At 42.0% G+C, this 24091-nt stretch overlaps 1 protein-coding gene across 4 annotated transcripts in view; it reads left to right on the top strand.

Annotated features, from left to right (window-relative positions):
* Positions 1 to 1142: 1142 nt before the first annotated feature.
* Positions 1143 to 24091, top strand: part of LRATD2 (LRAT domain containing 2) — a 64778-nt gene continuing 41829 nt past the window's right edge. For 3 of the 4 annotated variants that reach the window (XM_045050112.1, XR_006592686.1, XR_006592687.1), the window contains exons 1-2: positions 1143 to 1680; positions 19847 to 19931. In XM_045050112.1, the coding sequence (XP_044906047.1) occupies positions 19892 to 19931 (40 nt within the window). In that variant the 5' untranslated portion in view covers positions 1143 to 1680; positions 19847 to 19891. Of the gene's footprint in view, positions 1681 to 19846; positions 20972 to 24091 lie in introns of those variants that run through there. The other variant, XM_045050111.1, reaches the window with a different exon arrangement.

Genomic DNA, 24091 nt, shown 5'->3' with positions numbered 1-24091 from the left:
GCCATGGGGTCTGTTCTTTTTCCCTGCAAGCTCCAAGTGGCCCAATTTAGAAGGGGGGAAGGTTAAATAAAAAGGGCTTCACTCTACTCTGCAGGATGTGATTTACAGATGCTATGGGTAGAGATGAACTTTTCAAATTATGAAGCACTTCCAAAATTAGTTTTTTCGTTCTTGTGGTTGAGAAGATTCTTTCCCCAGATTTGTCCTGGGGAGGTTGTACCTTGGGAGGGTTTTGCCTAACAAGTGTGTCCGCACTCCCATTAGTGGGTGCTTGGGAAGGAATGAGAACTGGAGAACCCGGGAATGCTTGGACCATGATGGGGAAATCTCTTCCCCTGTTCTATGAACTGTCACCGGCAGTCATGAAGGGTGTTGTGTGGTGTTTTCTGACCCCACTTCGGATATCAAATGTGTGTCATTTTCCCATCCCAGCTGTCTAATTCCCCAATCCCAACTGGGTATCCAGCAATGCAATGCAATTCTGACACTATCCACCTGGAGGTAACACAGACCCCAGAAGACTGGCCCTACCTCAGATGCCAGCTATGGATGGAATGGCCAGGCCACCCACACTCCTGGCCAGCTCACTCCAGATTTGGAGGCTCCCATGACTCCCTTCATCAGGTTCTATAATCTAGTAAAATGACTCACAGAACTCGGAAAAACATCTATTTACATTTATGGTAAAACCCTGAGTTATGAGTAACTTGATCTGCGAGTGTTCTGTAAGATGAGCAAACATTTCTAATAAATTTTAATTTGATAAATGAATGACGTCTTGCAATATGAGTAGTACATGACACTGAATGTCACATGATCACAACTGAGCCAATGGTTTTCTCTCTCTCTGTCTCCAGGATTGTGGGTGATCCTCTCCCATGCTTGGATGGTCCGTCTCAGACGGCGGAGTTTGGCAGAAATCAGTGATTTTTCAGAATGTCGGAAGGTGCCTACAGCTGGCACTAGTGTATTTTGTCTCTTCAAAGCATCTATGAACAGTCCTTTGCTTTTCCAGACAAGAGTAAGCTTAGGAATGCCTTGCTTCACTCTAGGTCAGGCTGCCTGCAGATATAGACCCTTTCCTCTGCTGCCTTGTTGCCAGTTACATTAACAGTACATGACAAGAGTTTATTAATACTGTACTATAGTCAACATCCGTGCGAGCACATAAAATGGCTCCCATGCAGAAAAAGATTGAAAAGAAATGCAGTAAGAAAAAGGAGATGATTACAGTGGAAGTTAAGAAGGAAATCATCGAGAAGTATGAATGAGGTATGCGAGCGGTCGAAATTGCAAGATTTCACAAGAAGTCTACATCTACCTCTCGCCTGCAGAGGAGGAGGAGAGAAAGGTGGAGGAATCCCTCACTTCAAATGAGATTAGGGAGATGTGTAAAATTTGGGAAACTGCAAAATTTTGTGGAAAAGCACCACCTGAATAAGGTTGTAGCAGGGCAAGCGATGAATCTGTTTAACGACAACGTGATGTCACTTTTCCACAAAGTCCTCAAAAGGAGGCAAAAGCAAGTGTCACTGGACAGTTTCCTTGTTAAAGTTGAACGAAGAGAAAAGGAGTCCATCGAGCCAACAGCAGCGATTCCGTTAGTGATAGTGAAAATTGTCCTACACAATAACCCTCCTCTCTCTTGTCTCCTTCACACCCGCACAAAGGTTTTCAAAGGTAAGTGCAAGTTAATTTGTTTACTTTTCTTTCTATTTTCTTTACATTTGTCTTTATTATTTTGTAGAGTATTACAGTGTCGTCATCCTTTTTTAAATGAATATTTTTAGGTCGTGGAACAAATCATCTGAGTTTCCATTATTTCTTATGGGGAAATTTGCTTTGATATGTAAGTGCTTTGGATTACAAGTATGCTTCCAGAATGACTTATGCTCGCAAACCAAGGTTTTCCTGTACCAGTTTTGCATGAAGACTAGAACTCAGAAACAAACAAATGGAAGAGATGTATAAGGCAAGGTATATGGTGCATGGAGTGGGGGAATGTGAGGAGCCCGTTGGGGTGCACCACTCTCCAAGCACATCAATGTGTTCTTCAACTCAGAAGCTCTCTAAATTTCGTCGTTCAAGAGTTTTTATAACTGAATCTACAGCCCACCCCCCCCCTTCCCTCCCTTGACATTAGGGTGGGGTGGATGGCTGGAGGGGCTGAAAGTTCTTACCTACTGATCACAGGATTGGTTTTTCCCATCCTGATGCTATCTGGGACCTCTACCCTGTAACGCTTCATTAGCATAACCTCAAATATAATCAAAAGGGGCCTTGTTATGAGTAATAAAAGACACACCTATCACTCAGGAAACCCCAGGGTTTTTAGGAGCCCTGTGCCAGGAACTGGGGACAAAGACCAAATAAATGTTTTATTGTACTCTGCTCTACAACGGGTAGTAGAGGAGATGGACTTTAACCTAGTTATCTGATTCCTGAGTCCTTCTTAGTGTTGTTCTTTTATTTTTATGGCTTGTTACTTTATTAGTATCTCCCCTACCTATCGTTGGCGTTACATCTATCATACCTTTAAAGATTCAGAACTCAGTAGTGTAAAAACACAGGTGAAGTAAAAGCCCCAAAGGGTCACAACTGGCATCCTGTGATTCATAGTCTAAGACTCCAGGATAGAGATGTGAACAGATACGCAGCTGGCCAAAGCTGCCATGCATAGTGCTTTAGATCGTTCACTGTGCAAGGCCATCCAACCAAGGGCAAGTAGAGACCAGTAAAGACTGAAATCTAGTCTGTTCTCTGCTTATCCAACAGTGGGACTGCCTTGGCTTGGGAAAAGGACATTTTAGTTCCCTCAAAGTTACCATTTGGGTTAGCTGTGTCTGGCCTACAACTAACCAATGGTTACGAAGGCTATAAAATAACACAGAAAAATGTTTTCACCAAGCAGGTGAAAATTGCGGGGTGTGACTTTGTTGAATGATACAAATATACCTAAAAAATGAGTACAATTCTGAAAAAGCATATGCTCAGGAAAAGTAAGGTCTGAAGTGGGATATTGGCTTTTTTCTCTTTTATTTCCTTGTTTCCCCAAATTTCAATGATATGGTAATATGGCATTTATAATGAAAATAAATATTTAAAAACAAAACAACACAATGCCATTTTTATATATATCAGGCTTTCGTAAAGACAAATTAAAGTATGTGTGTAGGTGATGTAAATGTGTATTGGGCTGGAGGAGGCAGAGGGAGGATTATTGAATCATCCTAAATGGGAGTAGTGAGAAGTATGTAAGGTGACATTGACAGGGACTAAGGGCGGACTGGTTCCTGTGCACAAAAATTAGGTAGGTATTCTTTTTCTACCATCATTGACCAATTTCCCTTCTCCACCATCTACTTATTTCAACAACTAAAGATTTATTTGGTGAAATAAGTAACTCTGTTAATACAAAAATGCCTCCTCTGTGAGGGCTAAGCCTTGTAGACTCTCTAATGTGCATAAACTTAATTAGATCAGCATCTCAGTGAGAGCCCAGTATGCAGGTTCCCTGTTATCAGAACTTCGGACTGAGGAGCCTGAAAGGGAGTTTTACGTGCTTTCCTGTTATCAGCTTCTCCCCGTAATCACCGTTTCAGTAGAGGACCCACTTTAGAGAGATTTTGAGTTTCTGAACTGAACTTCAGAAGAATCACTTTAATAATAAATGACAAAGATAACAGGGATGATGATGTAGACACTGATAATAACCAACACTTACTGAGTGCTTGTTATGTGCCAGGCACACGCTTAAGTGCCTTACGTGTATCTTCCCTTTTAATCCTCATTGATATTCTTACAGGGCAAGTGCTATTTTCTCCCATTTAATTGACAAGCAAATTTGCGAGGGGTATGTAACTTGCCCCCAAATCACCCGGCTTTGAAGCCCCACAGATGGGGATTCCATCCAAGTCAGCTTGCTAAGACATGAGTTTCTAACTATGACATTACAGTTTTTCTCCATAACAGGGGAAAACAAATCTTTAATGTAAAGAGCTTGGTAGTAAATATTTTAGGCTTTGTAGGCCAAGAGGCAAAATTGAGACGATTATATAGGTACTTATATAAAAAAAGCAAAAACTAATTTTTACAAATTTTTAATCAATGAAATTCAAAACTTTATGCATGTTGAAATTTGAATTTCAGGTGCATGTGCTTTTCATATGTCAAGGGATACTATTATCCTTTTGATTTATTTTCAACCATTCAAGAATGCAAAAACCATTCTTAGCTTGGAGGCCATACAAAAAGATCTGAGTAGGGGCTGCAGTGGTCTGATGGCCACTGTTGCAGCTGGGATGTCCTTGGGTTGGCAGCTGTGGATGGGAATGGACAGGATAGTTAACCAACAGTCAGGGGGAATCGGTGATCTGAGAGTTTGTGCTGGAAAACAACAATGATGCAGAATGCCAGGAAAGAAGACTCTACCCATGTTGTCAGTCAGCTGGAGCTTCTCTGGCACAGCTACAAGGACTGCCCACCTTTCCTAGGAGTGGTGAGGTTCCCATTTTGAGTGTAGCATTGTGAGAAATTCTTCAGGGAGAGTGAACAGAATCGTTGAAATTGGAACTCATCTAGAAAATCTAGCATATGTTTGTTTAGCTGTAGGTTAAGTTTAGATGTTATAATTAGTTTGGCACTCTGCCCACTTCCCTCTCTCTTACTGTAACCCACTTGTCAAGCAGAAGGAGGGGGAGGGAAGAGGAAAGAGCAAAGGAGGACAAAGAAGGGGTGAGAGAAGGGCTGTACATATGGCCCAGGTTTTCTTCATTCTGTCTTCGGCAACTCCAATATTTTATCATACTCCGTGGAGAATGTATGTACTACATAGTGTTCTGGAAGTCAGCCAATTCTAGTGGAGCCCAAGTGATGGAGAGGAAGGGCATGGTGAGGAGCTTCAGGACATGGTCTCATCCCCTTCTGGCTGGTTGGCCTTCAGCACATAAATCACTTCTCTGGATCTCTGCATCATCCCGTATAAAGCAAAGGATGAGCTCCAAATGTAGTGATCTTTATGAACAGACATCCTTGATTGTAATCCAAATTAGGACTAGCAATTGCTTCCAAATATATATATATATATATATATATATATATATATATATATATATCTCACAAACTGAGATATATATATATCTCACAAACTGAGAGTGCAAATAATGTGAATGATCACATTTGGGCCTCCAACATTAGGTACGCTCTTAAATTCACTTTCAAAGAGACAAACCTTGAAGTCCCTTGGGCACCCTGCATCAAATTTTAGGAGAGAACATGAAGCTCTTACAATTAAGGTTCAACTACATTACATTAAAACACTGTAATCAAGACCCAAATAGTAGCCGCTGAACCTAGAAGAAGAGGCAAGACAGCACAAAAACCACCTCTAGCTACTAAGGAATTTGCACACATCACCAGGTCATTTCAAATTCTTGAGATATTAGCACTGAAGTTGACATGAAGGACACAGTCCTTACTTACTTCCTAACTTCGAGGAAGTTATCTAATATCTCCAAGCCTCAGTTTCCCCATCTTAAAAATGAAAATAATATCTACTGGACAATGTTGTAAGGCTCTGGTTTATTCATTCTCTCACCTATTCAGTGAGCATTTCTCAACTTTCCTCTATGCGCTCTTATCCCCTAAGGATGAGAATATATAATACATGGCCATGTTATTCAAAAAGCTCACAGATGAGAGGGAGGTGGTAGAGAGTAAGCACATATAAATCAGCATGCCAAATGGTGCAAACTGGGCACTGTGGGAACAAACGTAGGGATACCCTGCCCTGCCTCTCTAGGCAATGAGGGTTCCAGAAAAAGTAATGTAAGTATCAGCAAGACTGAATATGGACGGATGAGTAGGGATTAGCCAAGGCAGAAGGAGAGTGAGTTCTAGGCAGAGACAGCAGCATGAACAAAGAACTAGCAGGATGAAGAATGCGATACGCTTTGCAAACTGCCTGTCTTCTGTACTCCCGGGAGGTGTAGTGAGAGAAGTTTTGGCAACGGAAGTGATTTACACGTGGTTAAAAAGTTTTGCCATTTTGATTTAGTCCATGTCTCAGCCAGGTGATCAGGGTTATCATCAGCAATAAGTCCTGTTGATCACAAGGACCTTCGAAATATGACGGGAATGGCATGTTAGCTCTGCAGGCTTCCTCTCCAAAACCCATGACCCCAGTCTAACTGTGAAAAAGATAAGAGACAAGCGCAGAGTGAAGGCCAATGTATGGACTCTCTGACCAGGAGTCCTCAAAACTGTCAAGGTCATCAAAAACAAAAGCAATCTGAAGGAATCGTTATAGATCAAAGAAGTATAGGAGACGGGATGACTTAATGGAACATGGTTTCCTGCATGGGACTCTGGAACAGAAAAAGGGCATTAGGGCAAAATTGGTGAAATCCAAATGAAGTGTAGAGTTCAGTTGGTTATAATGACCAGCCTTGGTTCCTTAGCGGTGACAAATGTCCCACGGTATTGTAAGGTGTAGGTGATAGAGGATACTGGGTGAGGGATATGTGGGAGCTTTCTGTATTATCTTTGCAACCAAAATTAAGCCCCAAAATATTCTAAAATAAATACTTAAATAATATTCAATATTGCATCTCTTTGACTATTGGTTAAGAAATGTAAAATGCAAAGAACTCTCCAAGTCATATTACTATCCCTGAGCACACTTCACAACCTTACCATTCTAAATCTCTTCCCAATATAATCTGTGCTGAGAAAAAGTGGCTATTTCTGAGATCAGCTCCCATTAAGCTTTATTTAAAGTGCAGGAGTTCAAAGAGAAAGAGAGTGAGATGGGAAGGAGCTCTTGGACTGAAGATTCCCTGGAGCTCTTTTCATCCGACACTTAATTTGATGTGACAGTGTTGCAATCTTTCCTCTGATATCTTGGAATCTGGGAGAAGGCCAATAGAATTTCACGCTTTCCAGTTATCTCCATAAATCTCAATCCTATAATTGGGAGGAATGTTCTCTCACAAAATTAAAGAAGAAAACTAATCTGCAACCAGCAAAAGATAAGGCAGTATGGTGGGAGGCCAGTGCCCCAACATGCAAGGGACAGCACAGGTTCTGGGCACAGCCTGGGCAAGCAAGTACCCTGCCTCCTTCTCTATATGATCAGATGAGGACTTTGGGGCAGTTTCTCTTTTTCTTCTACCTCTAATATTTTAGAGAGCCATATTGTAGACAGTTGAAAATATTTTCAGGGGCATGGCATCTTTTTTGACAAGACTGAATATTTGCAGAGCCAAGAGGAATTTCTAAACACTGATGTAACACAACGATATTTTGAAAGGCAATTTAGTTTCCAAACTAATGAGTCTGGATGGTTCAGCCTAATGGGGCACATTTTTCACAGAATTAAGCAATCTACTCACCTCTTCTTTTGGTTTTGCTTATATCAGCTGGGCTAGTTCTAGGGAAAGTTTGTTTCTTTTTTTTCCTTTCCGGAGTTTCCCTTTCAAAGTGTACGTTTCTTGGAGTCCCCCTGTTGCCTGGATGAAGACCATAGAAAAGGTCTCCCCTGCTTCTCCCTTCTCTTTGGGATGTAAATACAGGTCTAATGGAAAGATGAGTCTCTAGATCTGGATCTCTCAAGAAACCGGGAATTTGGCCCTTACTCCCACTAATTTCCAGTGAGACCCTTGGAAGTGACTCTTCTTCTGTATCCACTTCCTTATCCGTATAGTCAAGGATGGACTATATCCTGCCCATTGTTCCTTCTAGGTATAGGTACCTGCTTCACTCTAGAGGATCCTAAGACAGGAAAAGCGTTATTCATTTATTCATTCTGTCAATCATTTCCTTAGTTGCTTATTGATTTCTTTCTTCACACATTTATGTAGAGGGGACTAATCTGGTAATGAATGAATACTCAGTGAGATCTGAAAGCTTCCTGGAGGAGATAGGTGGTTAATTCCATTGTACAATTGAAAGCATTGAACAGGAGTAACCAAGGCAGAAGCACAGTAAGAACAGGAATCCTAGGTAGAAGAAACAGACGAGCAGAACCCTGTAAGGATGGGGGAGCTTGGATTGTTCCCCAAACAGCAACTGCACTGGTGTGGCTGAAGCTCAGGCAGGATGGCAACAGGAGTTGTTAAAAGATAAACTGAGGCACATGAAAACTTTCAAGAGTTTATTTGAGCATACATTGATTTGAGTTAGGTGCTGCTAAACCAAAGGTGGTAGGGAACCCTCCCCCCCCCCCCCCCGCCACAAACAGGAGCTTAGGGTTAAGTCCTTATAGAGATGTGGAAGCAAAGCAAGGAAATTTTTTGGTTGGCTATAGCCATAAGCAGTTGACTTATTTGGGGAAGTCTGGTTAGCTGTCTCGGATAATTGTTTTCCAGTTTCATTTTCTCAAATTTCAATGCATTGAGCCTGGCTTGGGTTTTGGTTTGCTCACAGGGTATCAAGGCATTAGAGTCACCCCAGCCTCATGGCCTCCTTGTTTCATTACTTCGACCGAGTGGTCAGCCATGAGGCTGGGGATGTCACTGGCTCTATCTCACATGACTGCATGTGCTCAGCAAGGAAGGGGGTTGCTGGGAAATGACGAGGAGGAGCGTTTGAAAGAACCCAGTGAGGGAAGAAGTAGGATTCACTCATCTTCTCAAACCTTATTACAGCTCTTTCTTCAAATCCCCAACCACTGCAATACCCTTCTGTTGACATGGTCTGCACTGTGGTCTTTCAAACCTTTTTGACTATGACTCACAGTCAGAAGTAGATTAAACGTGAAGTCTCAGTTCATAGATAGATTGACACATGATTGACTGATTGATAGATGATAGATAGATAGATAGATAGATAGATCATCCTGACCGCATGCAATACGCTTTCTGTTCTATTCTATAATTATTTCATTCCATTTCATCCCCTTCTATTCTAATTAATTTTTAAAAATTTTGGTTGTACTCACTAAACTGATTTCTCTACCCACTGTTTCCAAACACACTTGTAGCTGGGTCACGACATAAATATCTTTTTTACTGAAGATTGCATTTTAAAAAGTCTGAGCAATTCTGCTTTACAAGCCAAGGCCCAGGCCCAGACATTCTGCATCAGAGAGCATACCCCAGGCAAATGGCCTTTGACTTGAGATCACTCAGATCCCACGCTGGGGAAATTCTGTGATGAAGAGCCAGGAGGCTAGTTAATGGCCCTTGCCGTCAGCAGCTAGGGCTCCAGGAGTGGGCTGCCTTCGGACAGTGCCATTCTGAGCCAATAGCAGTTGCCTTTCAAAGCATAGTTGTATTAAATGAGTTCTTAAAATGACCTGATTCCAGGCAGGGAGCCCCAGGGGATGTATGTGATGCATGTGTGTGTGTGTGTGTGTGTGTGTGTGTGTGTGTGTGTGTGTAGATCATCATTGTTGATATCAGTTGTCTCAGCAAAAGGCATTTAGCAGACTTGCGTTTGTCTGGCGTGGTTGCAGTCTGCCTGGTTTATGGATTGTTGATTACAACTTGCAAGAGGGAAGGCAGGTATTTGAAATAAATCCTGGCCTAAAGCAACCTTCCAGGTCACCTTTAGGGAGGGAGAAGGCAGTGTACTGATGGGAAAGAGCCTAGCATTAGGGGTTTGAAGATGTGGAATTAAGTATAAAACTGTCTCCCTGCTTGTCATCAAATCTCTTTAGACTCAATTTCCTTACAAATCAAACAGGTGTAACAATACCCTCCCTTGGCTTCGCAGAGGCATTTTAGGGATAAAAACAATAGCGTATGTAAAAGTGCTTTACAATGTCTCAAACTCTTACACAAACAATGACAGTTTCTATTGAATTTGAAGGATAGTAATTAATAAGTGCCTTCCAAACAGTAATAAAACTTAGAAGATGAGGGGACGCAGGCCCCAGAGAGATTAAAAGCTAGATAAATGAAACAGAGCAGTAAGTGATGAAGCCAGAATTGAAACCCAAGGCATTCTTGTTTTAAAGTCCTTGCTGTGAAGCAGTATGTTGTAAAGCAGGCTTTTCAGAGAACGTGAGATGAGCTCCAAGGCTGTGTGCTCCTTGATGAAGAGGCTGGTACGGAGAACAGAGAACATGCTCCGTCTGTGTTCGTTGAAAATAAATATCCTCTCTTGTCCTCCTCTTCCTGTTTCTTTTTGGGGCTCTTAAATTATTGTTGTGATTTTTTTGGGTAGAAAATTACTCTGTCACCCCGCATAGCTCACTGTCGCATTTGGAGTAGCGAAAAACAAGCTGGGCTGGATTCAGGAATAAAATTTGTTCAGATTTAAAAATATGTAATTAACCAAATGCCTGTTTTGTTCATTTTCAAATATGGGCACGAACAAGGCACAAATGCCATTAGGAAATCATACAGAAAAGGCTCACACTACAATCGCTCCAGGGCTGCTAAAATGAACTTGAAGGCTGAGACCAGTGTCCAGCATGGTTGAGTCACGTCTGACTCCATTTGGGACAAGCTCATTTGGAGTTTCTTGCCCTTTCTGTGAGGGCTGTGACTTGGCTCAAGCAAAGCAGAGATCATAGCTTCCTAATGCAGAGTTTTCCCTGTATTTATTATGTACCCACTGCCCAGAAAGTCACTATTTGAGTCTTGTAAGGGCTTCCATAATGAAGGGCCACAGGCTGAAGGCCAGAAGTTTATTTTCTCATGATTTTAGACCAAGGTCAAAGCGTCTGCAGTCTGTAGGGTTTTTTTTCTTTTTTCTATCTTTTTTTTTAAATGTGTTTTTTCTTCTTTATTCTTGGGAGACAGAGAGAGACAGAGAGCAAGTGAGAGAGGGACAGAGAGAGAGAGAAGGAGACACAGAATCCGAAGCAGGCTCCAGGTTCCAGCTGTCAGCATAGAGCTGGATGCAGGCCTCAAACCCATGAACCGTGAGATCATGACCTGAGCCGAAGTTGAACGCTTAACCGACTAAGCCACCCTGGTGCCCCATGTTGTTTTTTTTCTTAAACACCTTTCTTATTGGCTTGCAGGCCATTTTCTCTTTGTGTCTTCACAAAGTTTTATCTCCGTGTGTGTCTGTGTCCAAGTCTCCTCTACTAATAAGGACATGGGTCAGATTTGAATAGGGCCCACACTAATGACCTCATTCAACCCTAGTCATCTCTTCAAAGACCCTATCTCCAATAATAGTCACATCCTGAGGTAGCAGGGGTCAGGACTTCAACATACACATTTGTAGGGGATACAGTTCAGCCCGTAACAAAGTAGTAAAAAATAAAACAAAAATGATGACGGTTGGGTCTACAAGTGACACTTCTGAGCTTTAATAAAATCTTAGGTCCTAGAAGTAAAAGGGAGACAAAATTCTTTAGTTTTGTGTATTTTTTACTTTGAGCGAAGAAATTTATTTTAATTCCTTTTTAGGCCTCTGTCGTTCACCTAAAAAATGTCTCTCTCGCATTCGAGAAGAGCAGGTTATTTCCCAAGGAAAGCAGCTATAACCACTCCATGCACTTGTACGTGTACTTTCTCACAGGAGCCATGGAGAAGGAAGAGAAATGTTTCTTCATCAAAGGGAAAGCTACTAGAGGTCAGATTGATTCTGTGTTCTTCTAGAGCCTGCCGGATGGAGAGTGAGGACAGGACTTCGTGGTGGTTTTAGATGTGGCTTGTGCTTTCATTAGGGCCTCTACCCAACTTGATGTAAAACCCGTAACTCCGTCTAGACTTCATTGCCTGAGAACCTTCTTTGGGCTTGTCATCTGAGCACTCTCTATGTTGAATTTTGCTGTTTCAGACTCTGCCTGGATTTTGGTTCCCAAATAGTGGCCACTTTTCATTTTTTCTTCATCTTTCTTTCTTCAGGTTTTTTTTTAATGTTTATTTATTCTTGAGAGTGAGAGAGAGACAGAGAGACAGAGAGACAGAGAGATAGAGAGACAGAGCATGAGCAGGGGAGGGCCAGAGAGAGAGGGAGACACAGAATCCAAAGCAGGCTCCAGGCTCCAGCTGTCAGCAGAGAGCACGAAGCAGGACTCAAACTCACGGACTGGGAGATCATGATCTGAGCCAAAGTCAGACACTCAAATGACTGAGCCACTGAGGCACCCCTCTTTATTCGGGTTTTTAAAGATATAATTTACATGTGGTAAAATTCACCCCTTATTTTAGGTGTATAGTTTGAAGAGTTTTGAAAGATGTACACATTATGGAACTTGTACCGTAACTAAGATTACAGATTATTTCTGCTCAAGCCACCAAAGATCTCTACTACTCCTTTGCATTTTTTCTTACATGTTAAATCTAGAGCTCAAAAATGGGAGCATTAGAATCAATTTGGAAGGATGTAACTTGAAGTTCAACTTTTTAGACAGATATAAGACTATTCAAATTATCTAATTCTTCTTTAGTCAGCTTTGGTAGTTTGTGTCTTTCAAAGAATGTGTCCATGTATCATCAAATTTATTGGCATAAAGTTGTTTAAAATACTTCCTTACTATCCTTTGCACGCTTGTTGGCACTGTAATGATACTCCCTCTTTCATTTCTATTATGGATCATTTATGTCTTCTCTTTTTTTAACTTGATCTGTCTGGTTAGTGGTTTACCGGTTTTGTTGATAAAGTCTGCACTGAACAAATAAGATACTACATGTGGGAGCAGACATGACCATTTTTAACAGTTTACCTCCCAACCCCAGGATGCTCTTCAACTAAACTGTTACTGAAGTGTGAAAAAACACTGGTAAGAAATTTGACTTCAAAGATGAACCACCAGCCATGACAATGATGATGCTTATTATTATTATAAAAATAAATAAGACTTTGTGTGCAGTATAGTTAGTCCCTGTGATTAGTGGCTTCATGGGTTATATAACAACTACTTTAATTTGATATTGTAAATATAAAAATGAGACAAGAAGTACCCCAAACTTACACTAAGTACGAAAGCTACCTAAATGTTGTATATGCTTTTACTCACTATCATTCTTTTGACATGTGAGGTACAAGCAGGGAGCACGGATTGGGTGGGGTGCATTACAGTGGTATTGCTGTACCCCTAGGTAACATCCTCCTGAGGCCTCAAAAAAATAACAAGTGAGCAGAAAACCAGTTACTGGTCCACAATCCATCTTCTGAAACTGTGTGGTCACATGTGTTTTGAAAATCAGAATTTTCATAAGGCAATAAGGCACGTGTCTTCTCCTTTGTAACCCCTTCAGCAGGGTCTGGGGCAGCATCTCATAATCAAACACACGGGGAAACCAATGACCATGAATAACCTCACAGAATTTGCTGCCATATGAGTTACTCCCAAATGCTATTTTTCAAAGACTTTTTGCATTTTGAGACTGTAGATAAAAAAAGAACTATAAACATACATGGTCAAATTTGGCCATGAAAAATACCCTAAATCTCCCATAAAAGATGGTATATCAGTGTTGTGTAGAGTGTCCCATTTTTCCGCTAAGTCTAATACAGCCAATTGTTCCTCCAGGGTGGAACAGATTGCTGTTGCTTAGTTGAGCACCAGATGAAGTAATTGGCTTGCATTTAGGGGCCCATGTTGAATGAAAATTATGCTTTTTCTCTTTATTTTTTTGGCCAAGCTTGTAGAGTTGAATTTGGGCAGATTAAATCAATGTATGTTTGATACAACGCTACCATGGAATACTTGCTTGAACAGTTTTACATGAGCCGACAGGAATAGACAAGAATAAAAATAAACACCAGTGCCAAACTATAGCCTTCCGAATCAGTAACACATTTATAAGAAGTTAAAATATATGCAGAGATGGCAGAAGATGATGTATTCTGAGGTCTGCACAAAACAATTTAACGTGGCAACACAAGTTAATGAATTGGTGGTAACCAATGTGTTAACGCTTCTCAGTGTGAGGCTTTGTACTGCAGTTTTTAAAATAATTCACATATATTTAAAAAATGAAGTCTGTACCAAGTCCTAGGGCTCTACATAATACAGTTTGGTTGCCTCCATAGTTTATTCTAGATGTAGACAGCAAGGCAATAATAATAATAAAAATAACACATTCATCAAATGTAACATTTTTTGAGTTCTTACTATGTGCCAAACAGTGTTCTATGTACTTAAGACATTAACTCATTTAACATTGATTTATTCTTTCAATAAACATGTATTGAGCATTTGCTTTGTATTAGGCATTGCTTTAGATCAGTGATACTCAACTGGAAGATATTTTGCCTTCCAGGGGGTGTTTGGCAATATTTGGAGACTAGTTGTAACTGGGGAAAAGCACTGATGAGCAGAGGCCAGGGACAATGCTAAATAGCCTTCAATATACAAGATAGCCCTCTGCTATAAAGGATTATCCTGCCCAAAATGTCAGTAGTGCTGAGGTTGAGAAACCCTATTCTGGGCAACAGAGGTACAACAGTGAACAAAACAGACAAAATTTCTGTCCTCCTGAAATTTATATTTTAGGGAGGGGAGACAAACCACTTAAAAAATAAATATTTGCCAATTATATTGTAAGGCAATAAAAGTTTTATACTGTGAAGGGAAAAATAAAACCAGGGAGGAAGGATAAGAAGTACATTTGTGTGCTTGGCTGGAGGGTTGGTGGTTGGAAATTTAAACAGAATGTTCAAGAAAGACCTAGCTGAAGAGGTGACTTTGGAAGAAAGCCTTAAAGGAGTGGGGGGCATGTATGTGGATACCAAGGGGAAGAGTTACTTCCAGCCAGAGGGAAAAGCAAAAGGAAAGGACCCAGAGAAGAGCATGAATAGCAAGGGTTTTTCAAGGAATATAGCAAGAAGACCATTGTGACCTAAGGAGAATGTGAGAGGGGACACAAACTTAGAGGGAAATGGGGGAGGGACAGTGTGTAGGGTTTGTAGACCAGGGTTTGAATTTATTCTGTGTGAGAGAGAAAGCCATTGCAGGGTTCTGGGCTGAGTGTCATAAGCTGATTTATATTTTTAAAGGATTCTTCTGGTCACTGCTTTGAGAATTGACTATTGAGGGCCAAGGATGGAAATAAGGAGACCATTAAGTAGTCATGGCAACAATCCAGTGACAGATTATAGTGATTGAACAAGGGTTCTAGCAGGTATAAATATGTAAGAGGTGGTTGGATTCTGGGTAATTTTCAAGGTTGACATGACAGACTTCTGTTAATACATATGGCAGGGGTTGTGGGGGAGAGAATCCAGAAAATTTATTTTTTGTTGGCTTGTTTTTAGACTGAGACCCTTGAAAAACAGAATTGCCATTTATTGAAATGGAGAAGGCTGGGTAGGAGTAGTTTGGGGATGAAAATCAGAATCATCATATTTAATTTGGGTATGTTTGGATGTATCTCATTCAAACATTCAAATGGTGCTGTCTCAACACTTGTAACAACTCTGTGAAATAGGACTCCTCTTAGCCCCATTTTGCAGATGAGGAACAGGGAAGAAAGACATTATTTAACTTGTCTAAAATCACCCCAGGAGGATTCTGACAACAGAAAGTGACATCTGACTAAGAGTTCATCAGCCCTTCTCCTGAGATGGCACGTTCTGATCCCCATTTCTATGGATGACCTTGACCAGCTCAGGAAGAAGTCATGTCTTGAGATAGAGTCTTTTATGCAGTTGGTACCTGAAAGTCAAGTTGCTCTCTCTGCCCACTTTTTCTTTTATCAGTTGTGCTAAAGCCAGCCATAATGTAAAGCCTAGAAGAAGAGGAAGATTCTTCAGCTGCAAGCAGCTTAGAAAATGATCATTTATTGAATGTCTCCATTAGAATAACCACTGATTTGGGGGTCCCATAGACCTGAAAAACACAGCCACCATCACTCACTAGACACAGTATCCTGAGGTCAAAACTTAACTTTTCTGAGTCTGTGTTGGCTAAATAATATGAGACCATTTTCTCTATGATATGCCTAGATGTCCCAGTGGCTTCTTCACCCCAAGGGTCAGGTTTGTATCTGATCAGCCCAGTGAGGAGGTCCACTCTCCGCTGCTTTAGCACCTATAGAATCTGTATAGTTCTGCCGCATTTTTGTTTATTGTCTAGTCCTCACTTTAGAAGGTAAGTTTTCTGAGGTCAGGAGCTTGTCCATTCCTCTTATTGTTCAGGACAGTGCCTGGCACAGAGCAGATGCTCAGTGAATATCTTTCGAATGGAGAAATGAATAATCCTCACATTAATTATCCCTTGGAGGTTGCCTCTATTTTTATCCTTATTTTACAGATGTGGGAACTGGGGCTTAGAGAAATGGAGCCAAGAACTGGGAGCCAACCAGCAGCAGGAGGCAGCACCTGGTCACATGGTAACAAAGTGGTTGTGAAGTCTGGACAGCCCACCACTGAGTATACTAGCGGTAGCAGAGTCTAATAATTAAGTCTTCTTGAATTTGATACCCAGCTCTTCTGTCTGCCCTCCCTGGCTCAAAGGTCCATCTGTAAGTGGGAGTTGATACAAGTAATACACCCACATCATAGAGTTTCTGTGAGGATGAAATGAATTAATACAAATTCAGTGCTTAGAATAGTGTAGCAGGTGCTATCATAAATATTAGATAATAGTAATGTATTTTGTTCTTGAACTTGTGACATATATATACTTTACTCCCATCTTCCCCTTCCACCACAGTGTAAATATTTTGCATTTTCCAAGTGTATCCAAACCTTAGCAAGGTATTTGTTTACACATATATTTAGCTAATTTGTGTGCCTCTGTGTGTGTGTGTGTGTGTGTGTGTGTGTTAAATTACCTATTATGTAAATGGTTTGGTTTAGGAAGCAGAATATGCTGGGATACGGTTTAGTGGAAAATTGTTTTGTGCAACTTGGAAAGCAGAAGAATCATAAAAGAATTCTCCAGAGAGACGGTCTGATGAAGGTGTAGCCAATACATTTGCGAGTTTTTATTTTTAAGTAATAACCAGCCACTAATGCAGTAATGGCTCAGAGCAGAACATTGATTTATCCACAGCGAAGTGGGTTGTGTTTCCCCGCTACGCTGCCAGCTGTCGTTTCTTGATATTAAGCTGCGTTGCTTCAATCCAATATCTGTCAATCCAGCTTTCAAAGAGGAAGCTTTGCACAGTGTGGAGGCTTTGTTATTTTCGTGGATGGGTAATGGAAGTATTTTTGTGCCTTGTTTGGTAGGAGCCATTCACTCTAGCTGAGCTAGAATCTAGTTTGTTATGATGCTCCGTGAAGTCAAATTCCTTAGCAAAATGGTAAGGCTCTCAAATTCTTTCTGAGAAGGCTCTTGGAGTTGGTCCTTGTTCAGGTGCTGTCCGATGCCTCAGGCAGAACTCTCCTTTGATCTATGTAAATCTCCTTCTTGTCTGGAAATACTGTTCTCTGTGCGGACGGGGAACAGTATTATTCTGTGCAAGTAGGTCATAGTGGAACAAATCCCTGAAGAAACTTTTATAAAAAGTGTCTAAAAAGTCAAAACAAAATCGGGGCACCTGTGTGGCTCAGTGGGTTAAGCATGCGACTCTTGATCTCCGCTCAGGTCATGATCTCGCGGTTTGTGGGTTTGAGCCCCGTGTCCGGCTCTGGCTTGCAGTTCTCTCTCTCCCTCTGTCTCAACCTCTTTCTCTCTTTCTCTCTCAGAATAAATAAGTCAATAAATAAACATGTATAAAAAATTTAAAAAGGCAAAATAAAATCTTACTGTTGAGGTTTCTCCAATCTCTTCTTTTCCAAAAAAATTAGAAAAAATAAAAACAAGACTAAAAAACTTAGCTTAATATGCAGATATCAAAAGAGATCATCAGTTGAGCCTAAGTGGAAAATTCTTCCATTCATTCATTCACTTATTCATTCAGCATGATTTATTGTGGGCTCACTATATGTTGGGTATTTTGCTAGGTGGCAGAGGGCTGAGGTGGGTACAGTACAATTATTAGCAAGATGTACAATAATTAGCAATTATTAGCACTTTCTTTCCTTATTTTCTTTATGAAAGCAGAGATTTCAAAGAAGATGTCCCTAAAGAAGCCTCATGTCTCTGTTTAATAAACTCACATTAGGGCACTGAGGTGGCTCAGTTAAGCCACCGACTTTGGCTCAGGTCATGATCTCATGGTCCGTGGGTTCGGGCCCTGCATCGGGCTCTGTGCTGACAGCCGGAGCCTGGAGACTGCATTGTATTCTGGGTCTCTCTCTCTCTGACTCTCCCCTGCTCATGCTCTCTCTCTCTCTCTCTCTCTCTCTCAAAAATAAACATAAAAAAAATTTTTTTTAAGTGAACAAAAATAAAAAAAATAACAAACTCACACTAAATACTTGCTGTGTATAAGTAAGTATACAGGCACCAACAGTATATGAATGGGATCTTGTACAGATTCAGAGCTATCCTCTAAGGGGTTCCTAATCTGTGGTGGGCAGAATTTTAAGATATCCCCTTCCCCAGATATCCAACCCTAATCCCCAGGAGTGTAAATGCGATGAGATATTGTACTCATGATTACATTACATTTCCTGGCAAAAGGGATGTTTTAGATGTAGTTAAGGTTTCTAATCAGTTGACTTTAAGTTAATCAAAATAATGACTGTTTCTGGCAGACCTAATCTAATCACTGTAGAAGCAGAGTTTTCTGGGGCACTTGGGTGGCTCAGCCGGTTAAGCAACCACTTCAGCTCAGGTCATGATCTCATGGGTCATGAGTTCAAGCCCCACGTCAGGCTGTGTGCTGACAGCTCAGAGCCTGGAGCCTGTTTTAGATTCTGTGTCTCCCTCTCTCTCTGCCCCCTCCCCCCCCCCCCCCCCCCCCCCCCCCGCTTGTGCTCTGTCTCTATCTCTCCCTCAAAAATAAAATAAACATTTAAAAATATTTTTAAAGCAGAGTTTTCTTTGGGGCACATGGGTGGCTCAGTCAGTTAAGTGTCAGACTCTTGGTCTCAGCTCAGGTCATGATCTCATGGTTCGTGGGTTCCAGCCCTGTGTCAGGCAATGCACTGACAGCACGGAGCCCGTTTGAGATTCTCTCTCTCCCTCTCTCTCTGCCCCTTCCCTACTTAAGCTCTATCTCTTTCTCTCTCAAAGTAAATAAATAAACATTAAAAAAAAAGAGTTTTTATGGGGCACCTGGGTGGCCTAGGTGGTTAAGCGTCCAACTTAGGCTCAGGTCATGATCTCACAGTTCGTGAGTTCAAGCCCCACGTCGGGTTCTGTGCTGACAGCTCAGAGCCTGGAGCCTGCTTCAGATGCTGTGTCTCCCTCTCTCTGCCCCTTCCCTGCTCAATGCTCTGTCTCTATCTCTCAAAAATGAATAAATGTTAAAAAAAATTAAAAACAGTAAAAAGCATTAAAAAAAAAGAGTTTTATCTTGCTGGCTGTAGAACAGGAGGTCAGAGGGAGAGAATATGATGCAAGGAAGGCTGTTGAGATGGAGGAGGCCACAGGGCAAGGTCCTAAGAGCAGCCTCAAGATGCTGAGTGTGGTATCTTACCGATAGTAAGCAAGAAAATCGGGACCTCAGTCCTATAACCCAAGGAATTGAACTTGAGCAACCACATGAATGAGCTCTGGAGCTGTTCTTCCTAAGAGTTACCAGATAAGAACCCAATCCAATTGTCACCTTTGACTTCAAATTTGTGAGGCCCCAAGCAAAATCCCAGGTGAGCCCGCCTGGACTTCAGACCTCCAGTACTGTAATATTATACATGGGTGTTGTGTTAAGTAGCTAAGTTTGTGCTCATTCATTACACAGCAACAACAACAAAAAAGAATATCATTCCTGGTAATTCTGCATTTTTATAGATAGACTGTAGTTATGATGTTTTAACACTTGAGCAGATGCTGAGTGACTTATGTAGATCTTTTATGATTGTAAATCAGATTACCTCCTTATGTTTGTACAAACCCTTTTCCAGAATGCTTTCGCATATAGTTTTCTCTCTTGATTTTTCACAGTTTGCGAAGAATCATCACCTCCCTGTTAAAGGTGAAGAAAGTGACATGGGACATGATGTGACTGGCCAACGAATCATCGTAAGTGGTAAGAGTGGGCTTTGAGTCCCTGGTGCTCCCATCTTCCTTACGCTTACTCATCAGATAATTGGTAGGTTACCCCACGTAGGTTATTAGCCCATCTTGTTTTTCTCTTCTTTACTCCACGGTCAGCGTCATTGCTGTCATTCTCCTCCTCCTGCTGCTTGTTCACTCAATGCTCACTAACTAAATAATGACTGTTAAAACATTTTTTAAGCCAAAACATTTATTGAGTATCTTTTATGTACCATGGCGCTTCCTGTCTAGCATGGCAAACGAAATGACAAGTGTCCTCTTGTTTATATTGAGTATGGGAAATAGAGTCACCAAGAGGACATGCTTCCGTTGTGTGTGAAATATCTAAAAGGTAGAAACAGACTTCTTTTTCTAGAGCTAGCTCACAAAATAAATAAACCCAGGAATATTTGCTGTCCCTCTGTAAAATTTTGTCCAGTTTTATTGAGCTATCATTGACATGTAAAATTGCATTAGCTTAAGGTGTACAAAATAATGATTGGATATGGATCTATTGGGAAACGATTGCCACAATAAGTTTGGTTAACATTCATAGCATATATATAACAATATAGCATATATATATATATATATATATATAGCATATATATATATAGCATATATAGCATATATATAACAATTGCAGCATCAAATTTTTTCTTGTGATGAGAGATTATGATTCTTTATGATGAGAAACTGTAACATTTTGTGATGAGAATTATAACAGTGATTTTTTTTTCTTGTGATGAGAACTTTTGAGATCTTAGGAACTTTCTAATATGCAATGCAGTATTGTGATCTATAGTCAACATGCTCTACATTAGACCCCAGAATGTATTAGTTTCATAACTGGAAGTTTGGATATTTTCATCACCTTCACCTATTTCCTCCACTCCCCATCTGGCAATCACCAACCTGTTCTCTGTTTCTGAGTTTGGTTTGTGTGTGTGTGTGTGTGTGTGTGTGTGTGTGTGTGTGTTTTGGTTTGGTTTGGTTTTTAGATTCTGCATATAAGAGAGATCATACAGTGTTTGTCATTCTCTGACTTCTCTAAGCATAATACTCTGAAGGTCCATCTATGTTGCCCCAAACGGCAGGATTTCCTTCTCTATGGCTGAATAATGTATACCACAATATGTATATTACATTTTTCTTTATCTTTTCATCCACCAGTGGATGCTTAGGTTGTTTCGGAGTCTTGGCTATTGTGGATAATGATGCAGTGAACATGAGGGTGCAGATATCTCTTGAAGATCATGATTTGGGGTTTTTACTGTTGCTGTTGTTAACAAAATATTGCTGTATGATCTTGTTTTTTTTCCTCTGCAAAAATGGTTTTTGGAGAGATGTTCCTATGTCCATATTTTTCTTTCAGAAAAATGGTTAGGGCAATTTAATTTGTGCTGGGGAGACTGGCATCTGGGTGTTAAGACTGACTGGAGAGACGAACTCCAGGCTGTAAGATGGGACTCCAGGCTGCCATCCCACCAGTTTCATAAACATAAACCTTCCCAGCCCTCCTGCCACCCCAACAGCCCCTTGAGAATGGTGGGACAGTGAGCAGGGCTTGCGAAAGTCAACAAAACCTGCACACCCACTCGCACACAAGACGCCTTTGTTTCTTTGAATCAATCCAACAACCCCGGGGGAGCTGTCTAATTGAGACTAAAGGCCAGACTACTCTCGGCATTGGGCGGGACATCCACGACCCCAGACTACCCCAAGTGGCAGTCTCTTGTGTGTTCTCCCCTCTCTCTTGTAACGTTTTTCTTTCTTGAACGATGTGTTTGGGTGAGAAGAAATTAAAACCCAAGAGCAAGTTAGGTTTGAAATGTGGCTTAAGCAGCTATCCAGTTGTACCTGTTATCATCTAATCAAACAGTTTGGAGTTAATATAGTGGGACCTAACCTGTCTCACAGTATCTACTGCACTCTGCCCCGTAACAGCTGTTGTTATGGGAATGGAATCATGGGGGAGTGGACATCCCCGCACCAAAGAACATTCCACGCTTAGATCATGCTCAAAGGATCTGTTGACAGTCATTGGGAGGGCTTGAAGAAGACATTTTGTAACCAGGGTCGGCTCTGGAAGACCCGTTTGGGACGGGCTAATGGGCTGCAGTCTGTTGAGACTTGTCTTGAAGCCAATTTCTCATGGCTTGCCCACAGGTTTGCTTGGATTGGAGCAATATCTGGGGTAGGTGAGGCTAAATGCCCCTCATGTCCCCTGTTCAGCCATCACTTTGTAGATCATTAATGACAAGCCACTATCTCACTGCCTGTAAGTCTGAGGACGCTCTGGGTGTGCAGCTCCCACAACTTCTCTGTTGAGCCAGATGGAAGGGACACGGGGGCCAGTAACCTTCATCTTGGCTGGTTGATGAGAAAAGAAAGGCCCGGTCCACCAGAGACTCCCTGTTATAGAAGGGATCAATGACAAACAAGGAGAAAGAACCAAAGGACTCTCAGTCTCAGATATGCATGTGAGGAAGAAAAAAAAAAAAAGGAAAGAAAAACCCTCCAAATCAAGAAAAAAAATCCATTGTGCTTATTTCTCTTCTATCGAGAACAGATTAAAAAAAAATCAAAGTCCCATCTGTTCTGTGTCAACATTAGAGATCGTACATTGTGTTTCATCAAAGGCAGGTTTGCCACGGCGGTGGGGGTTATATTTTTGGAACGTGCTTAGAAACCCAGAAACCCAGAGTAACTGAACAGAATCTGGCCCTCCGGGCCCTCTCCTGCTGCCTGCATTTGTGTTCCTCCAGCAGATGATGCTTTTAATTGATTTATCTGAGCAGGAGGACCCCGGAAGAAGGCAAGCAGGTGAAGGCCACCGCCTGGGCCTCTGGAACAAAGACAGGGAAGGCAAATGGCTCCCGGCACAACAACACACTTTGCCTACACGAAGTTGTCCTCTGAATTCACAGCAGCAGCCTCGCCAGCCCTGGTGAACCTCAAGGGTTCACATTTGAGGACCACGGGCTCGATCGGGCCATGAGTCACGCTGACGTAGAAACTCCATCCTGGAGCCTTTCTTTGGCTGGCTGTCGTCTCCTCCCTGGGGTCACCCTCTGAGGGTCAGCCGCTCACACAAGCAAGCTGTGCTCTAACTGCCGGGCTTCCAGGCCAGAGGAGAAAAAGTGGACGAGGCCATGTACAATCGCTGTGCTGTTGTGGCTTTGCCTCCCTGCCCCGACCAGTTTGTCCAAAGTGGAGTCCATGCCCCTTGGGTTTCGCTGAGGTTGGAGCATGTCGCTGTGTTCCGGTGAAACGCAAACAGCTGCCACCCCACTCATGCCCTCTGGCATGTGTATGTGCTGCCTCCAGGGTGGAGATGATGAGGGAGATCCTGAAAAAGAGGCCAGACTCTTCTTGAACTGGATGCTGTGGTGAAAGTCCTGAAGGAGATCTCCGTTCAAAGGAGAGGCTTTAATGACTCTTTGGGCGGCACAGACTCGGAATGAATAGGTGTCCGTGAGGAGGAGGGGTAACCGAAGGCACGCCCTTGATGAAGGTGTCCATCGCTGAGACCCCTGGTATGCAAAACTGATCCCCGAGGAGGAAGAGGGGGACCAACTTGCATTAATTGTCCAAGGACAGAAAGAAGCCAGGAAAATGTGAAGCTAGGAAGATGGGCCACGAGGGACCAGGGTGGTCCAACTGAAGCCCAATGAAGGAGTCGATCAAAAACGTCTCCAACAGAGGTAGCCTAGGTAAGCGGCCCAGGTTCATGGAAGCACTCCGCGTGGAGAGGGATAAGGGGCAGCTGGGTTTGGCCAAGTAGTGGCTGAAACTGGACCCGGGCACCCTGGTTAAGCCCTGGGGTCAACTGGCCAGACTTGTGGTCCAACCTGGGGATTCTCTGTGCTCTGGTCGATGACCTGGGTCAACAAGGTCATGGGCCAGTCTGATAGTGGCACAGTGTGGCAGCAAGAAGTGATAGTTGGCAGACTGGATATGTGTTCTCTCTGCTCTCGCTGTTTAGAAACAGAATCAACCCCCACCCCTTCCTTGCCCTTTAGATGGCGTGAATATGGCAATGGACTCCTCCAGCAATTGCTAGGGAAGGCTCAAGGTTTGGCCTTTCTGCTAACGGGCGGGATGGGTATTCTGGTGATTACTTGGAAACATGAAAGAACTACGACCATA

The sequence above is a fragment of the Felis catus genome, chromosome F2 (genome assembly GCF_018350175.1).
Source record: "Felis catus isolate Fca126 chromosome F2, F.catus_Fca126_mat1.0, whole genome shotgun sequence".
Lineage (NCBI taxonomy): Eukaryota > Metazoa > Chordata > Mammalia > Carnivora > Felidae > Felis > Felis catus.
Note: the sequence above shows the minus strand (reverse complement) of the source record. Positions and strands in the feature narration are given on the sequence as shown.